This window comes from Lampetra planeri, chromosome 21, assembly GCF_965212315.1.
Source record: "Lampetra planeri chromosome 21, kcLamPlan1.2.h2, whole genome shotgun sequence".
NCBI lineage: Eukaryota > Metazoa > Chordata > Hyperoartia > Petromyzontiformes > Petromyzontidae > Lampetra > Lampetra planeri.
In genome coordinates, this window is record NC_136127.1 from 5,234,933 (window position 1) to 5,247,561 (window position 12,629).

Below are 12,629 nucleotides of genomic sequence, written 5' to 3' on the forward strand. Positions count from 1 at the left end.
AAGGGAGCCAATTTAGTACAGATCTACAAAGTGTAGTTTATAGTATAAGGGAGCCAATTTAGTACAGATCTACAAAGTATAGTTTGTAGTATAAGGGAGCCAATTTAGTACAGATCTAGAAAGTATAGTTTGTAGTATAAGGGAGCCAATTTAGTACAGATCTACAAAGTGTAGTTCGTAGTATAAGGGAGACAATTTAGTACAGCACTACAAAGTATAGTTTGTAGTATAAGGGAGCCAATTTCGTACAGATCTACAAAGTATAGTTTGTAGTATAAGGGAGCCAATTTAGTACAGCACTACAAAGTATAGTTTGTAGTATAAGGGAGCCAATTTAGTACAGCACTACATAGTATAGTTTGTAGTATAAGGGAGCCAATTTAGAACAGCACTACAAAGTATAGTTTGTAGTATAAGAGAGCCAATTTAGTACAGCACTACAAAGTATAGTTTGTAGCATAAGAGAGCCAAGTTAGTACAGATGTACAAAGTATAGTTTGTAGTATAAGGGAGCCAAGTTAGTACAGATCTACAAAGTATAGTTTGTAGTATAAGGGAGCCAATTTAGTACAGCACCACACAGTATAGTTTGTAGTATAAGGGAGCCAATTTAGTACAGATCTACAAAGTATAGTTTGTAGTATAAGGGAGCAAATTTAGTACAGATCTACAAAGTGTAGTTTGTAGTATAAGGGAGACAATTTAGTACAGCACTACAAAGTATAGTTTGTAGTATAAGGGAGCCAATTTAGTACAGATCTACAAAGTATAGTTTGTAGTATAAGGGAGCCAATTTAGTACAGATCTACAAAGTGTAGTTTGTAGTATAAGGGAGCCAATTTAGTACAGATCTACAAAGTATAGTTTGTAGTATAAGGGAGCCAATTTAGTACAGCACCACAGAGTATAGTTTGTAGTATAAGGGAGCCAATTTAGTACAGATCTACAAAGTATAGTTTGTAGTATAAGGGAGCCAATTTAGTACAGATCTACAAAGTGTAGTTTGTAGTATAAGGGAGACAATTTAGTACAGCACTACAAAGTATAGTTTGTAGTATAAGGGAGCCAATTTAGTACAGATCTACAAAGTATAGTTTGTAGTATAAGAGAGACAATTTAGTACAGCACTACAAAGTATAGTTTGTAGTATAAGGGAGCCAATTTAGTACAGCACTACATAGTATAGTTTGTAGTATAAGGGAGCCAATTTAGTACAGCACTACAAAGTATAGTTTGTAGTATAAGAGAGCCAATTTAGTACAGCACTACAAAGTATAGTTTGTAGTATAAGGGAGCCAAGTTAGTACAGATGTACAAAGTATAGTTTGTAGTATGAGGGAGCCAATTTAGTACAGATCTACAAAGTATAGTTTGTAGTATAAGGGAGCCAATTTAGTACAGCACCACAGAGTATAGTTTGTAGTATAAGGGAGCCAATTTAGTACAGATCTACAAAGTATAGTTTGTAGTATAAGGGAGCCAATTTAGTACAGATCTACAAAGTGTAGTTTGTAGTATAAGGGAGACAATTTAGTACAGCACTACAAAGTATAGTTTGTAGTATAAGGGAGCCAATTTAGTACAGATCTACAAAGTATAGTTTGTAGTATAAGAGAGACAATTTAGTACAGCACTACAAAGTATAGTTTGTAGTATAAGGGAGCCAATTTAGTACAGCACTACATAGTATAGTTTGTAGTATAAGGGAGCCAATTTAGTACAGCACTACAAAGTATAGTTTGTAGTATAAGAGAGCCAATTTAGTACAGCACTACAAAGTATAGTTTGTAGTATAAGGGAGCCAAGTTAGTACAGATGTACAAAGTATAGTTTGTAGTATGAGGGAGCCAAATTTGTACGGAACTTTCTAGTATACTTTGCAGTATAAGGGAGCCAATTTTGTACATAACTACATTGCAGTTTGTATTTTAAGGGTGCCAATTTAGTACAGACGTTTGTAGCATGAGGGAGCCAGTTTAGTACAGAACTACATCGTATAGTGTGTAGCATAAGGGAGCCAATTTTGGACAGAATTACATAGTATAAAACTAGATTCAAAGCTTTCGTGACTGCAGGAATTATTTTTGGTTCTTTCGGTAAAGTCACGTAGAGAATAAAATAAATTGCAATCGAAACGTCGTACATAGTCTAGTTTGTAGTATAATGGAGCCAATTTAGTACAGAACTACAAAGTATAGTTTATAGTATAAGGGAGCTAATTTTGTACAGAACTACATAGTATAGTTTGTAGTATACGGGAGCCAATTTTGTACAGATCTACAAAGTATAGTTTGTAGTATAAGGGAGCCAATTTAGTACAGCACCACACAGTATAGTTTGTAGTATAAGGGAGCCAATTTAGTACAGATCTACAAAGTATAGTTTGTAGTACAAGGGAGCCAATTTAGTACAGATCTACAAAGTGTAGTTTGTAGTATAAGGGAGACAATTTAGTACAGCACTACAAAGTATAATTTGTAATATAAGGGAGCCAAGTTAGTACAGATGTACAAAGTATAGTTTGTAGTATAAGGGAGCCAATTTAGTACAGATCTACAAAGTATAGTTTGTAGTATAAGGGAGCCAATTTAGTACAGCACTACAAAGTATAGCTGGTAGTATAAGGGAGCCAATTTATTACAGCACTACATAGTATAGTTTGTAGTATAAGGGAGCTAATTTAGTATAGCACTACAAAGTATAGCTTGTAGTATAAGGGAGCCAATTTAGTACATAACTACATAGTATAGTTTGTAGTATAAGGGAGCTAATTTTGTACAGCACTGCAAAGTATAGTTTGTAGTATAAGGGAGCTAATTTTGTACAGCACTACAAAGTATAGTTTGCAGTATAAGGGAGCCAATTTAGTACAGCACTACATAATATAGTTTGTAGTATAAGGGAGCCAATTTAGTACAGCACTACAAAGTATACTTTGAAGTATAAGAGAGTCTACACTCAGTTAATGGCGGCCATCTTGCATGGGGCAAAACAAACGGTTCAACGTGACGTCACCCGGCATGTTCGAAGCGATGCAAGATGGCGGTAGTAATAACGCACCCCGTTGGTCGACATCTCCGAGTCCTGGTACCACGTGACGCCGCACCGACCAATCGGCAGTGACGGTATTGGCCACCTGCGCGCCCGGGCCTCGCGCCTTTGAACGAAGAGGAAGAAGGAGGAGGGAGGCTTCGGCGTGGAGCGCGCGAGTGAGCATGGTGCGTGTTCGACGGGACATGGGGTATGCAGAGGGCCGCAAGGAGTCTCTCCTGGGCGGCCCGCGCAGACGTTTCGCCTTTGTTGCGGCGCTCAAACTCCGCGTGGTTTTGAGTCGCGCGGCGGCAAAGCCGAGGCCGAGTTCGGGCCTAGGTCTAGTCCCACAGGTGCAATTGCGGGATGTGTGTTGGGGCTTGAGGTAGAATTCAGAATGGAACAATGCTTACGCGTGTTATCTTGCTGTAAGAGTCGGATTTGTGTACTCCCACGGATACATCATTGATGGCGGAGTTTTTTTGCGTGTTTCTCGTGACCGGTGTAAGGCTGTTGGGAATTAAGGGCAAATGAATGGTGTGTGAAGGTTGGGGTTATTTATCATGATAAACATCCGAGTCAAACACGTCTTCGTGATCAGATGTGTCACCAGAAGGCATCCTCATCAATCGCACTCTTATAATTAAATAATCAAACATAGGCGTAATTATAATCAGACGGCATCATCAGAAACCATTGTCCGAAGCATCGCTGCAATCAGAAATATGGATATAGAACTTCTTTCGCATCGTACGTAGCCAACCCTGCTAATCGGAGGTGAGAATATCTTCGTGAACGTCAATCGGAAGAATCAAAAGCATCGTCAGAAGAATAATTGAAACCGTCATTGGACGTATAATCATAACCGTACCTAGAATGGCCACATGCGTCTCAACATGTAAACGCATAATCACCATGCCACAAAGCGCTCACGCGCATCATAAGGAAAACATCAATCTTATGTGTGTATTATTTTAGTAGTTAGCGTATACCACCAGTTGTTATCCTGTCGGGTCTATATACTCCATAATATAGGTTTTTGGTGGGGGGTTAGGTCGCGTAAATGTGTCGTTAAACCCGCCACCAACCGAGACCGCCAACTAGTTAGGGTTGTCACGTAGTACAGCACACCGGTGTGTTGGAGACCAAATCCACAACATTTACAATCCGAGTACGACGTTTCTCTATACTGTTGACATCGTGCTATGGGGTTTCCTCATGTTCTTTTGCAGGCTAACCAGGACGGTAACAACGCGCCTGGGTCGACTAGTGGACCTGGGCAACAGCATCCTGCTTTCTCTAACCCTCCTCCCATGGTACCGCCACCCTTTGTGAGTACAGTGTATGTTTATGAAATTAGCGCTTTGTTTGCCTTTAACCCTCCAACCAACACTTTCAGCCATAGTTGAAAAGAGTAAAAATGCCACAAATGTATGCCATCAGCATTACTTAACTGCATTTCCTCATTCATTGTTTACAATTTACTCTGCTAGCAGTGTAACCTGTGCAAGTAGACTGTAAATTGAGGTTATTTTACTGTCCCTACATTAATGCACCTTGTGCCAATACAGTAGCAATAATGATAATGGGAAAATATCGTCATATTTACAAGTACTCGACTCATAAAAATGCATTCAAATCAGCATAGGTAACGTGTTTTATACCAAGGCTACACCAATGTTTGTTTTCAGATGCCACCTCCGGGGATTCCTCCCTTCCCTCCGATGGGCATGCCACCGATGGGACAACGGCCCCCCAATATGCCTCCCATGCCGCCTGGCATGATGCCTCCTATGATGCCACCCATTGGAGGGCCCCCACCTATGGGGCAGGTAAAAACAAAGGGCATTACAGTCCTCCAAATGCATTGTAGGACATGGAAAAATGTGACTAACTCCTTAATGGTTTTAAACAAATTTCAACATCCTCACCACCGTTTGGTTCTGATTTCCATTTTTGCCCATCAACAGATGCGTGCAGTTTACTACTACCTAATTTGCGTTTGATTGGAGAATATTGATATAAACATGGAAGGCTGGATCGTGAGGGACACAATAGTTGGAGGTTGAGAACTGTTCCTTAAATGGTATGCAAATTAAAGATGTTATGTATGTATGTTGAACTTTCACACTACGTAGCCAACCGTGCTAATTGGAAGTTTGACTTATGATGAAAATATCTAATGTACTTGAAATGCTCGTGAAATAATGCTTAATTAGTTTTCAACATGCCGATGTTTATTGAATAACACTTTGTGTATCCTCATATTTGGCAGAAATTATCTGGTAATGTGTCTTTGAAAGCTCAGTGTTGAAAGCCAAGTGTTCAGTGATTGTATACAAATCATGAATGTAGCCATTAACAGGTCACATGTGATAGCATATGTGGTGTTCTGTTGGTATTCGTCAGATGCCTGGTATGATGCCACCTATGATGATGATGCAGGGAATGCCAAACATTCCTCCCATTGCAGCTGCGGTAAGCTTTACTTTTTTCGTGCAAAATGTTAAGTGGTTTGGTGTTCAACATAAATTAGTTTTTCTTCTTTAAAGTATATTCACTCCCGGCAGTGGAGAGTTTTTATTGCATTTTAAAAAAAATGTATTAATTCTTAATGCATTTGAACATTTAATACTTTGGATATGATTGCCAAGTTACACCTAGGATTATTGTTTATCATGTTAGTAATATTGTTGGAGGCTTTCCTGTGTAAACAATACAATGTAATTACCTAACGTTTTGTTGTCTATAATTAAAGAAGTGCATAGGTATTCACCTGTAACTTTGTTTTATTCTTCTTAGGGGTCTGTAACACCCACTGATACAAGTACTGGTAAGTAACATAAATGCATCTACTTTATGGTTGGCTAACTTTATTGGATAATTATTTAAATATACTCTAGATATAAAAAATGGACATGTAATGTTAACATCATTTAAGCAAAAGCATGTTGCATTTTTTTTATTTTGCTTTCACATTTACATTCAACATTTGAAGCCTCTTACCTGATAAAACGTTAAATGTTTGTCTCTTTTTTTTAAGGACCGGGTGCTCCAGCTGGCCAGGTCAGTGTTACATTACTTTTACAAATCACACATGAAACAACAAAATATTCTTTAAGCCTGAAACATTTATTTTCCGTTTTACAGTATTTTAAAATTCTGCTTTCCCTCACCCAGGCTGTGAACCCTGCAGTAGCTGCAATACAGCAGTCTGCATCTGCAGGAAACTCTCCAGCACAGCAAGAGACTCAAAAAAAGGTGCTCCCGTTATTTTTAGATCAAATTGTAATTTGAGAATTAAAATTAAACGTGGGGTTTTATATTGAAATGTCGTATTTTCTAAATCTACTCAGAAACACTTTATTTCAACGGTCTTTTTGCCTGTCATTTTAAAGCCAGTTATTCAACTCCTTTTTGATGTCTACTATGAATCTGTTTGTGACTCTCAATCATGTGGAAAATACTTTGGGCAGTTTCTGTCAGGCTTTCTTCTCGAGTTTTGCCCTCTAGCCTATCTGCTGCGGTTCTTCTAGATCTGCAATCTCCAGCTCTGGAGCTGCATGTGTCTTGTATTTCATGCATTGCAGCTCTTGAAATATTTCTTTTCCAAATCCGAAAAAAATTGCTTTTGTTATTTTGGTTGCTGACCCCTGTCTAGATTTAGATGTTTCCATCTCCTGATGGGAAATTAAGATTGTATTAAATTTGTTAAGTTTGGGAATTGAGCATAACAGTTAGGTAAGGATGTTGAATTTAGTTTGTAGTAATAATTTCTCCTTGAATATTGGTGGCAGGATCGAAATAAGGAAAATATGTAATTTGTAAAGCAGTTATTTTAATAATTCCCCCAGCAATTTTGTCTTGGCAATGTGTTGTTTATAATTCAAAAAGCGTCATACCTTCAAACACATAAAAATAGGGATTCAGTCTCTTCTGGCCTTCTGCAGAAATCATTATGGACAGAGCACAAGTCTCCAGATGGACGGACCTATTTCTACAACAGCGACACCAAACAGTCCACCTGGGAGAAGCCCCTAGAACTCAAATCCCCTGGAGAGGTAAGAGACTGCACCTTTGTACGTTAATGCTGCATTTAAACGGACAGTTTTTTGTGCATTGCCACAATATACTGAAATAACTTTTTTTACTCTGGGCACAGATGCTGGTGGCCTCATGTCCTTGGAAGGAATATAAGTCCGACACAGGCAAGCCTTACTTTTACAATGCTCAGACGAAAGAATCTCGCTGGACCAAACCCAAGGAACTTGAAGACCTGGAAAGTAAGAACATGTTAAACAATTGTATACATTTATAATTGGTTTTCTAAATGTTATATGCATTTACTTATTCAATAATGACTTGGATTACGATATAAATAGATATCTTCCTGTGTGTGCTTCTGATTGAAGTTGCATATTTTTTGCTATTGGATCAACTGACCAAATTAATTCTGGCCTCCCATTCTCACACTATCCATTTGATATTCATCTTCATAGGGATTTTTACATTTAACTGACCTAAATGAGTTTTATGTTTTGTTTGTTTCAGATATGATAAAGGCCCATGAAGATTCTGGGTAAGTGCACGGTGATTGCATTTGACTTTAAAAATGTGCCCAGTTTGTTCAAATATCAGCTTTACATTGTTAAAAATGTTATAGGTGGCTTCATTTAATTTAAATTAAGATCATGCAGTAACATTTGTAAGCATTATGCTTCTTAACTTTTTGTACATACTTTGGTCAATAAAACATTTAAGAATAGGATGCGTAAAAATGCATACTTTTTCCATTTGAATGTCTTAGTACAGTAACCTGTATCAGCCATGCTCTTCAATTTAATACGTGTGTAGAAAGGAGTTAAAGTTTTGAACGGCTGTTCATAGATTCAACACTTGTTTGATATTGTAGAGCAAACAGTTAAATTGCTTATTTGCCTATTTAAAGCCTGACATCCTCACAATGTATATACCATTTGCAGTGAATAATATTGATCTTCCTCCGAGAAAATCAATATTTTATGTTATAGAGGCAAGGCTAGTTGTATATGTTTTCTAATGTTTGGCCAGCTCGCCAGTAGTCGTACCAAGGCAATTTTTGCATATAGCGTTGTGATAGCCACCATTTCAAAAGAGCTCACTCAAGAATGGCAATGTAAATTTGAAAATCAAAGGATGCTGTAATTTGCATGAGATTTGCTTTTGAAGGCTACTTTTTGTCTATAAATTAATTTGTGCCTGGACTGCACACTTTTTTTCCGGCTTTTAAATTGCCTCTTCAGCTAGAGAAAGTGCTTGAATCTAGAAGATCGCTATGTTTTGTCTGAAAACAGCCCTTGTATTCTTGCGGATGGCAATATGTTCAGGAGCTGAATGCCATTGTCTAGGTCTGCTGGCCATGAGAGGGCTTCAGGAGAGAGTTGCCTGTTGATGTTTCTGATGTGATTGATAGAACACCAGTGTCTTCAAGGAATGTCAAAACCAGAAGGTGCGATGTTTGGGTCTCGAATGAGGTGTTTATTCTGGAGCGTTGTTCAACTGTATTCGCCATCGTTCTTATGGATCTTGGTGAGATTCTAGAATGGTAACAGTGTTGTCCCAGAAGTGGAATTGAGACTTCAGATGGTGGTGGGGTACATATTTAAGCTTTTGGGTGATGGGTAGGTTGTCTTTAGCAGGATCACATGTAAAGTCCCTTGCATTTTGCATAGTTCTTGATATGTGGTGGCAGGATATTGACCAAAACAGGGAGCCAATGGAGTGGTGTTGGTTTCAGTGTTTAAGTTATGATGCTTTTGCATTTTTTTATTGTGCATTTAGCAGTTTTGTGTAAGAGCTCCCAAACAAGCCTGAACCACTATACTCCGCCACTGAGTAAATCAGTGATTGGGCGGCAGTTCGCAGCATGTCAGCTGAGATGTCCCAGGTCGTTGCTGCAAGATTCTGTAGCAGGGCGATACTTAATTTGGTCTTTTCACAGGTATGTTTTATGTGGGGCTTGAAGATCAGAATCTCCAGCGATGGAAGTATGCCCCCAGTAGAACTAAATCAACTCTTATAGTATTGACGGTGTTCTATAGGTTTTTGTGCCCTGTGCAGCATGGGCTGTCATTTCATATTTGCACTTGTGAGATGTAAATGACAGACGACTTTATATATGTTAAATAGTGACGAGTTGGTCCCAAGCCTTGAGGGAGGCCATTTTTCACATTTCTCTTGCGCGGCTGCCTTTACTAACAAGGTGTACCCTGAAATTATGGTTGCTGAGCATCGCCTCGATGAGGTGTACAGTAAAACAGCATCTGATGATTTTATCCATCTTCAGCAGCAGGCCATAATGCTAAATGGTGTCATAGGCAACGGAGAGGTGAATTGTTGCTGTTATAGTTTTCTCTTAATACTGAAAGCCCAACGTCTGAGGGTGGCGAAGTAAACAATTTATTCACAGCAGCTACAGGCTGGTAAAAAATCTGACTTGTTTGGGAGGTCAGTCGGGGTCGATAATGGGGGAGGGCCTGGCAAGCATGGCACATTCCATCAGCTTGGAGTTGGAAGACAAGAGGCATCTGGGCCTGTCGCTGAAGGGTGAGTCTTGCTGCTTTCCAGGTTTCAGAATGGCAATGCTTTTGCCTTGCTTCCATTCTTTCAGGATTTTGCCTATCCTGTGTATGACAGTCAAGAGGTTTGCAAGTCGTTGCAGCACTGTATAGACCCCATAGGGCTTCTCCCATTGTCTGGTTTAATTAACACTTATATTTACTGAGACATTAATTTAAAAAGTAGGCAATAACGTTCTGAGATGAAAGCTTATTTCTAGAGGACCTTGAAAAATGGGATTCTCTTGCATAAGATTATTATGCAAGCATTGTATAAGCTCTCTATTGTACAGTACTCTGAAAATACATTGGAGGTCTTGCATGGCTAGTATGATCAAATTCAGTGCGAATACCATTTTTTTTACAAGTTAATGGTTTTGGGGGGTGGATGAGTGTCACTGTGCTTCACACTACGATGAACCCAGTGACCTGGTTTCAATTTCCAGCCATGAAAAATGTCATTGTCAAGTCATAACTGAATGGGTTCTTTTCCGCCTCTTCTCTAACCCACTAAAACCAATGTGGAGAATTATCGTCAAACAACCCCCATGTCTAACAAAATGTGGGAGGCCTTCATCTAGTATTGGATTGACAAAGGGCTGTGAATTATTATTTTTATTTCGACAAGTACTACCTGCGCATTTGCATCAAATACATGACCAGGGTGGAGGAAGGGTGGGGGAGGCGTGACAGCGTGATGCATGAACCCGGCTTAACGCACTTGCTTGCCCACGCGCCACCTACCAAAACATGTAATATGGTAGGAGTATAATAATAGGATTTTCCCTTTTTTTCTGGCAACAAAACTGAAACCTTTTTACAGGTAATCATGTGTGCATTAACCACAATACTTGTGGTCAAAATGCAAAAAAAAAACACTGATAATATATGCATTGTCCTGAGACGAGGCTCAAAAGAAAGCCATCTGGTGTGGACCAATCAGTTTCAAGGACAATGCATATATTATCAGTGTTTTTGTTTGCATTTTGACCATAAGAATTGTGGTTAATGCACACATGATTCCTTGTAAAAAAAGTTTTCAGTTTTGTTTCCAGAAAAAAAGGGGGAAAATCCCTATTATATTTTGGTACTGGCAAAGGAGGTTTAATGATGATGGTATGAGTAGTTTTGGTACAGTTGTCGACGAATTGGTTGATGCTATTAAACCTGCCAAAAACTTCAGAGATAACAGTTCATACCAAGATCCAGTGTCAGTAAACCCTTTGACGTTTTTCTCCGTGCGCCACAGGGGGCAGATGGAGCTGCCCGTTCCAGCGGCTGTCACGACTGTGCAGGCGGCCAGCGGCACACCCGGCTCCACGGGCACAAGCTCCCCTGTGGAGAATGGTGCATCCCCCTCCGTGGCCGGAACCACATCCGCCCTGCCGTCCTCCGCAGATGGCACGCCACAGCAAGATGGTGTTTCTCTCGCTGCTGGCGTCGCAGTCACAGCCACTGCTTCTGCCAATGCCGTTGCCATGGGGAATGCCACCGCAACTGTTCCCCCTGTCATGGGAACAGTTATTGGAGCGCCGACTGGAATGGTCGCCGTAATGCCTGGTGAAGTCATTCCAGGCGCAGAAGCTATTGCCGAGCAAGTGATTGGCAGGTGAGCGCTGTAAAGCCTGCATTATTGTAAGTGCTTGTCTTGTTTTTATTCATGATGAAAAAAGTGAATGCTTGCAGGTTAACTGAGGCCGCCACCTAGTGCGATAGTTGTGGATAGGCAAGAGAAACATGAAGCAACACAAATGCAAAGCAAGCTTCCATCAGGCACTTGTTCGATATGGTTTGTTCTTTACAAATTTTGACTTTTCTCTGCCTCCTGCTTTGGAAACTTTCAGTGTTGTGAAAGAGGATGGCAAGAAGAAAAAGGAGAAGAAAGTCTACACCTGGAACACCAAAGAAGAGGCGAGGCAGGCCTTTAAGGATCTTCTGAAAGACAAGGTAATGCCAAGACATAATGAGCAATGTTGTCACTCGGCAATGTCTTAACTCAGTTTTGTACATATGCTGAGATAATTATTTGTAATTAAACATCTGAAAGAACATGCATGAGAAGGTTTTTCAGTATCAACAATTGCTTTTATGGTCTGAAAATTATGTATGTCTTATAAAGTTGATGCTTTATATAGCTGAATCTGTAGTATGGATACTAGGTTACTTGGAAATCACTGCTATAATGTATCACTTTTCCATTGCATTTGACTGATATACAACCTGTCTGTTTCATATTTAATGTTTCAATCTCTGAATTTTCTGTATGTTCCTTTGATCACTTACAGTTTACATCATCTATCCTTGACTGCGCAGTACATGAGATGCCGTTATGTTTTTACTTCCTATAAACCTAAAGCTATTTTGTAAAACTAGTGAAGAGTCAATTAATGTCTGCCTACAGTTATTTACTGTTGGGGTGCATTTTGTTCCATATTTGTTAAACATGGATGGTGATAGTGGCCAGGCTTATGTTTATTTTGGCTTTGCAAATTGATGATTTTCTATTAAAATTGGAGCATATTCCCACATGGCCAGAATAATAGTTTTGCAATTGTCATTTTTAATACCGAACCCGAAAAATGCTTGTTTTGTCCCCATTAGTCATTTGCATGCTTGATCTGCCCTCGAGCATGCTGACTTTGTTAACCATTTAGAAGTTGTGACATTTTGTAAATTGACATTTTTATTTCTTGTGGAGTAAAAAAACAAGAGTGGAATAAGTGAATTGTTCATGTTGATTCTGTCCCGTGGTTTGCAGAAAGTTCCTGCAAGTGCATCATGGGAGCAAGCCATGAAAATGATCATCAATGATCCCAGATATAGGTATGGCCTCACATTGAAACAAAATATATGCCTCTCGTGTTTATTTCTTGAAGTCTGCAGTTGCCGTAACTATGGAAATAAAATAACTGCAACTTGTGTAGCAGTGTTTACCATGTGATCACAGTAATTGTAATATGAATATTAATCTCCTGTGGAACTCCTCTTATCTGGGATGTGCCC

At 39.3% G+C, this 12,629-nt stretch overlaps 1 protein-coding gene across 5 annotated transcripts in view; it reads left to right on the forward strand.

Moving 5' to 3' along the window:
• Window positions 1-3,010: 3,010 nt before the first annotated feature.
• Window positions 3,011-12,629, forward strand: part of PRPF40A (pre-mRNA processing factor 40A) — a 33,796-nt gene continuing 24,177 nt past the window's right edge. For 3 of the 5 annotated variants that reach the window (XM_078603789.1, XM_078603786.1, XM_078603787.1), the window contains exons 1-13: window positions 3,011-3,218; window positions 4,263-4,361; window positions 4,722-4,862; window positions 5,440-5,508; window positions 5,833-5,863; window positions 6,074-6,096; window positions 6,211-6,291; window positions 6,981-7,091; window positions 7,193-7,313; window positions 7,582-7,609; window positions 10,876-11,235; window positions 11,471-11,573; window positions 12,385-12,449. In XM_078603789.1, coding sequence (XP_078459915.1) covers window positions 3,216-3,218; window positions 4,263-4,361; window positions 4,722-4,862; window positions 5,440-5,508; window positions 5,833-5,863; window positions 6,074-6,096; window positions 6,211-6,291; window positions 6,981-7,091; window positions 7,193-7,313; window positions 7,582-7,609; window positions 10,876-11,235; window positions 11,471-11,573; window positions 12,385-12,449 — 1,235 coding nt within the window. In that variant the 5' untranslated portion in view covers window positions 3,011-3,215. Of the gene's footprint in view, window positions 3,219-4,262; window positions 4,362-4,721; window positions 4,863-5,005; window positions 5,117-5,439; window positions 5,509-5,832; window positions 5,864-6,073; window positions 6,097-6,210; window positions 6,292-6,980; window positions 7,092-7,192; window positions 7,314-7,581; window positions 7,610-10,875; window positions 11,236-11,470; window positions 11,574-12,384; window positions 12,450-12,629 lie in introns of those variants that run through there. The other 2 variants (XM_078603788.1, XM_078603790.1) reach the window with 2 other exon arrangements.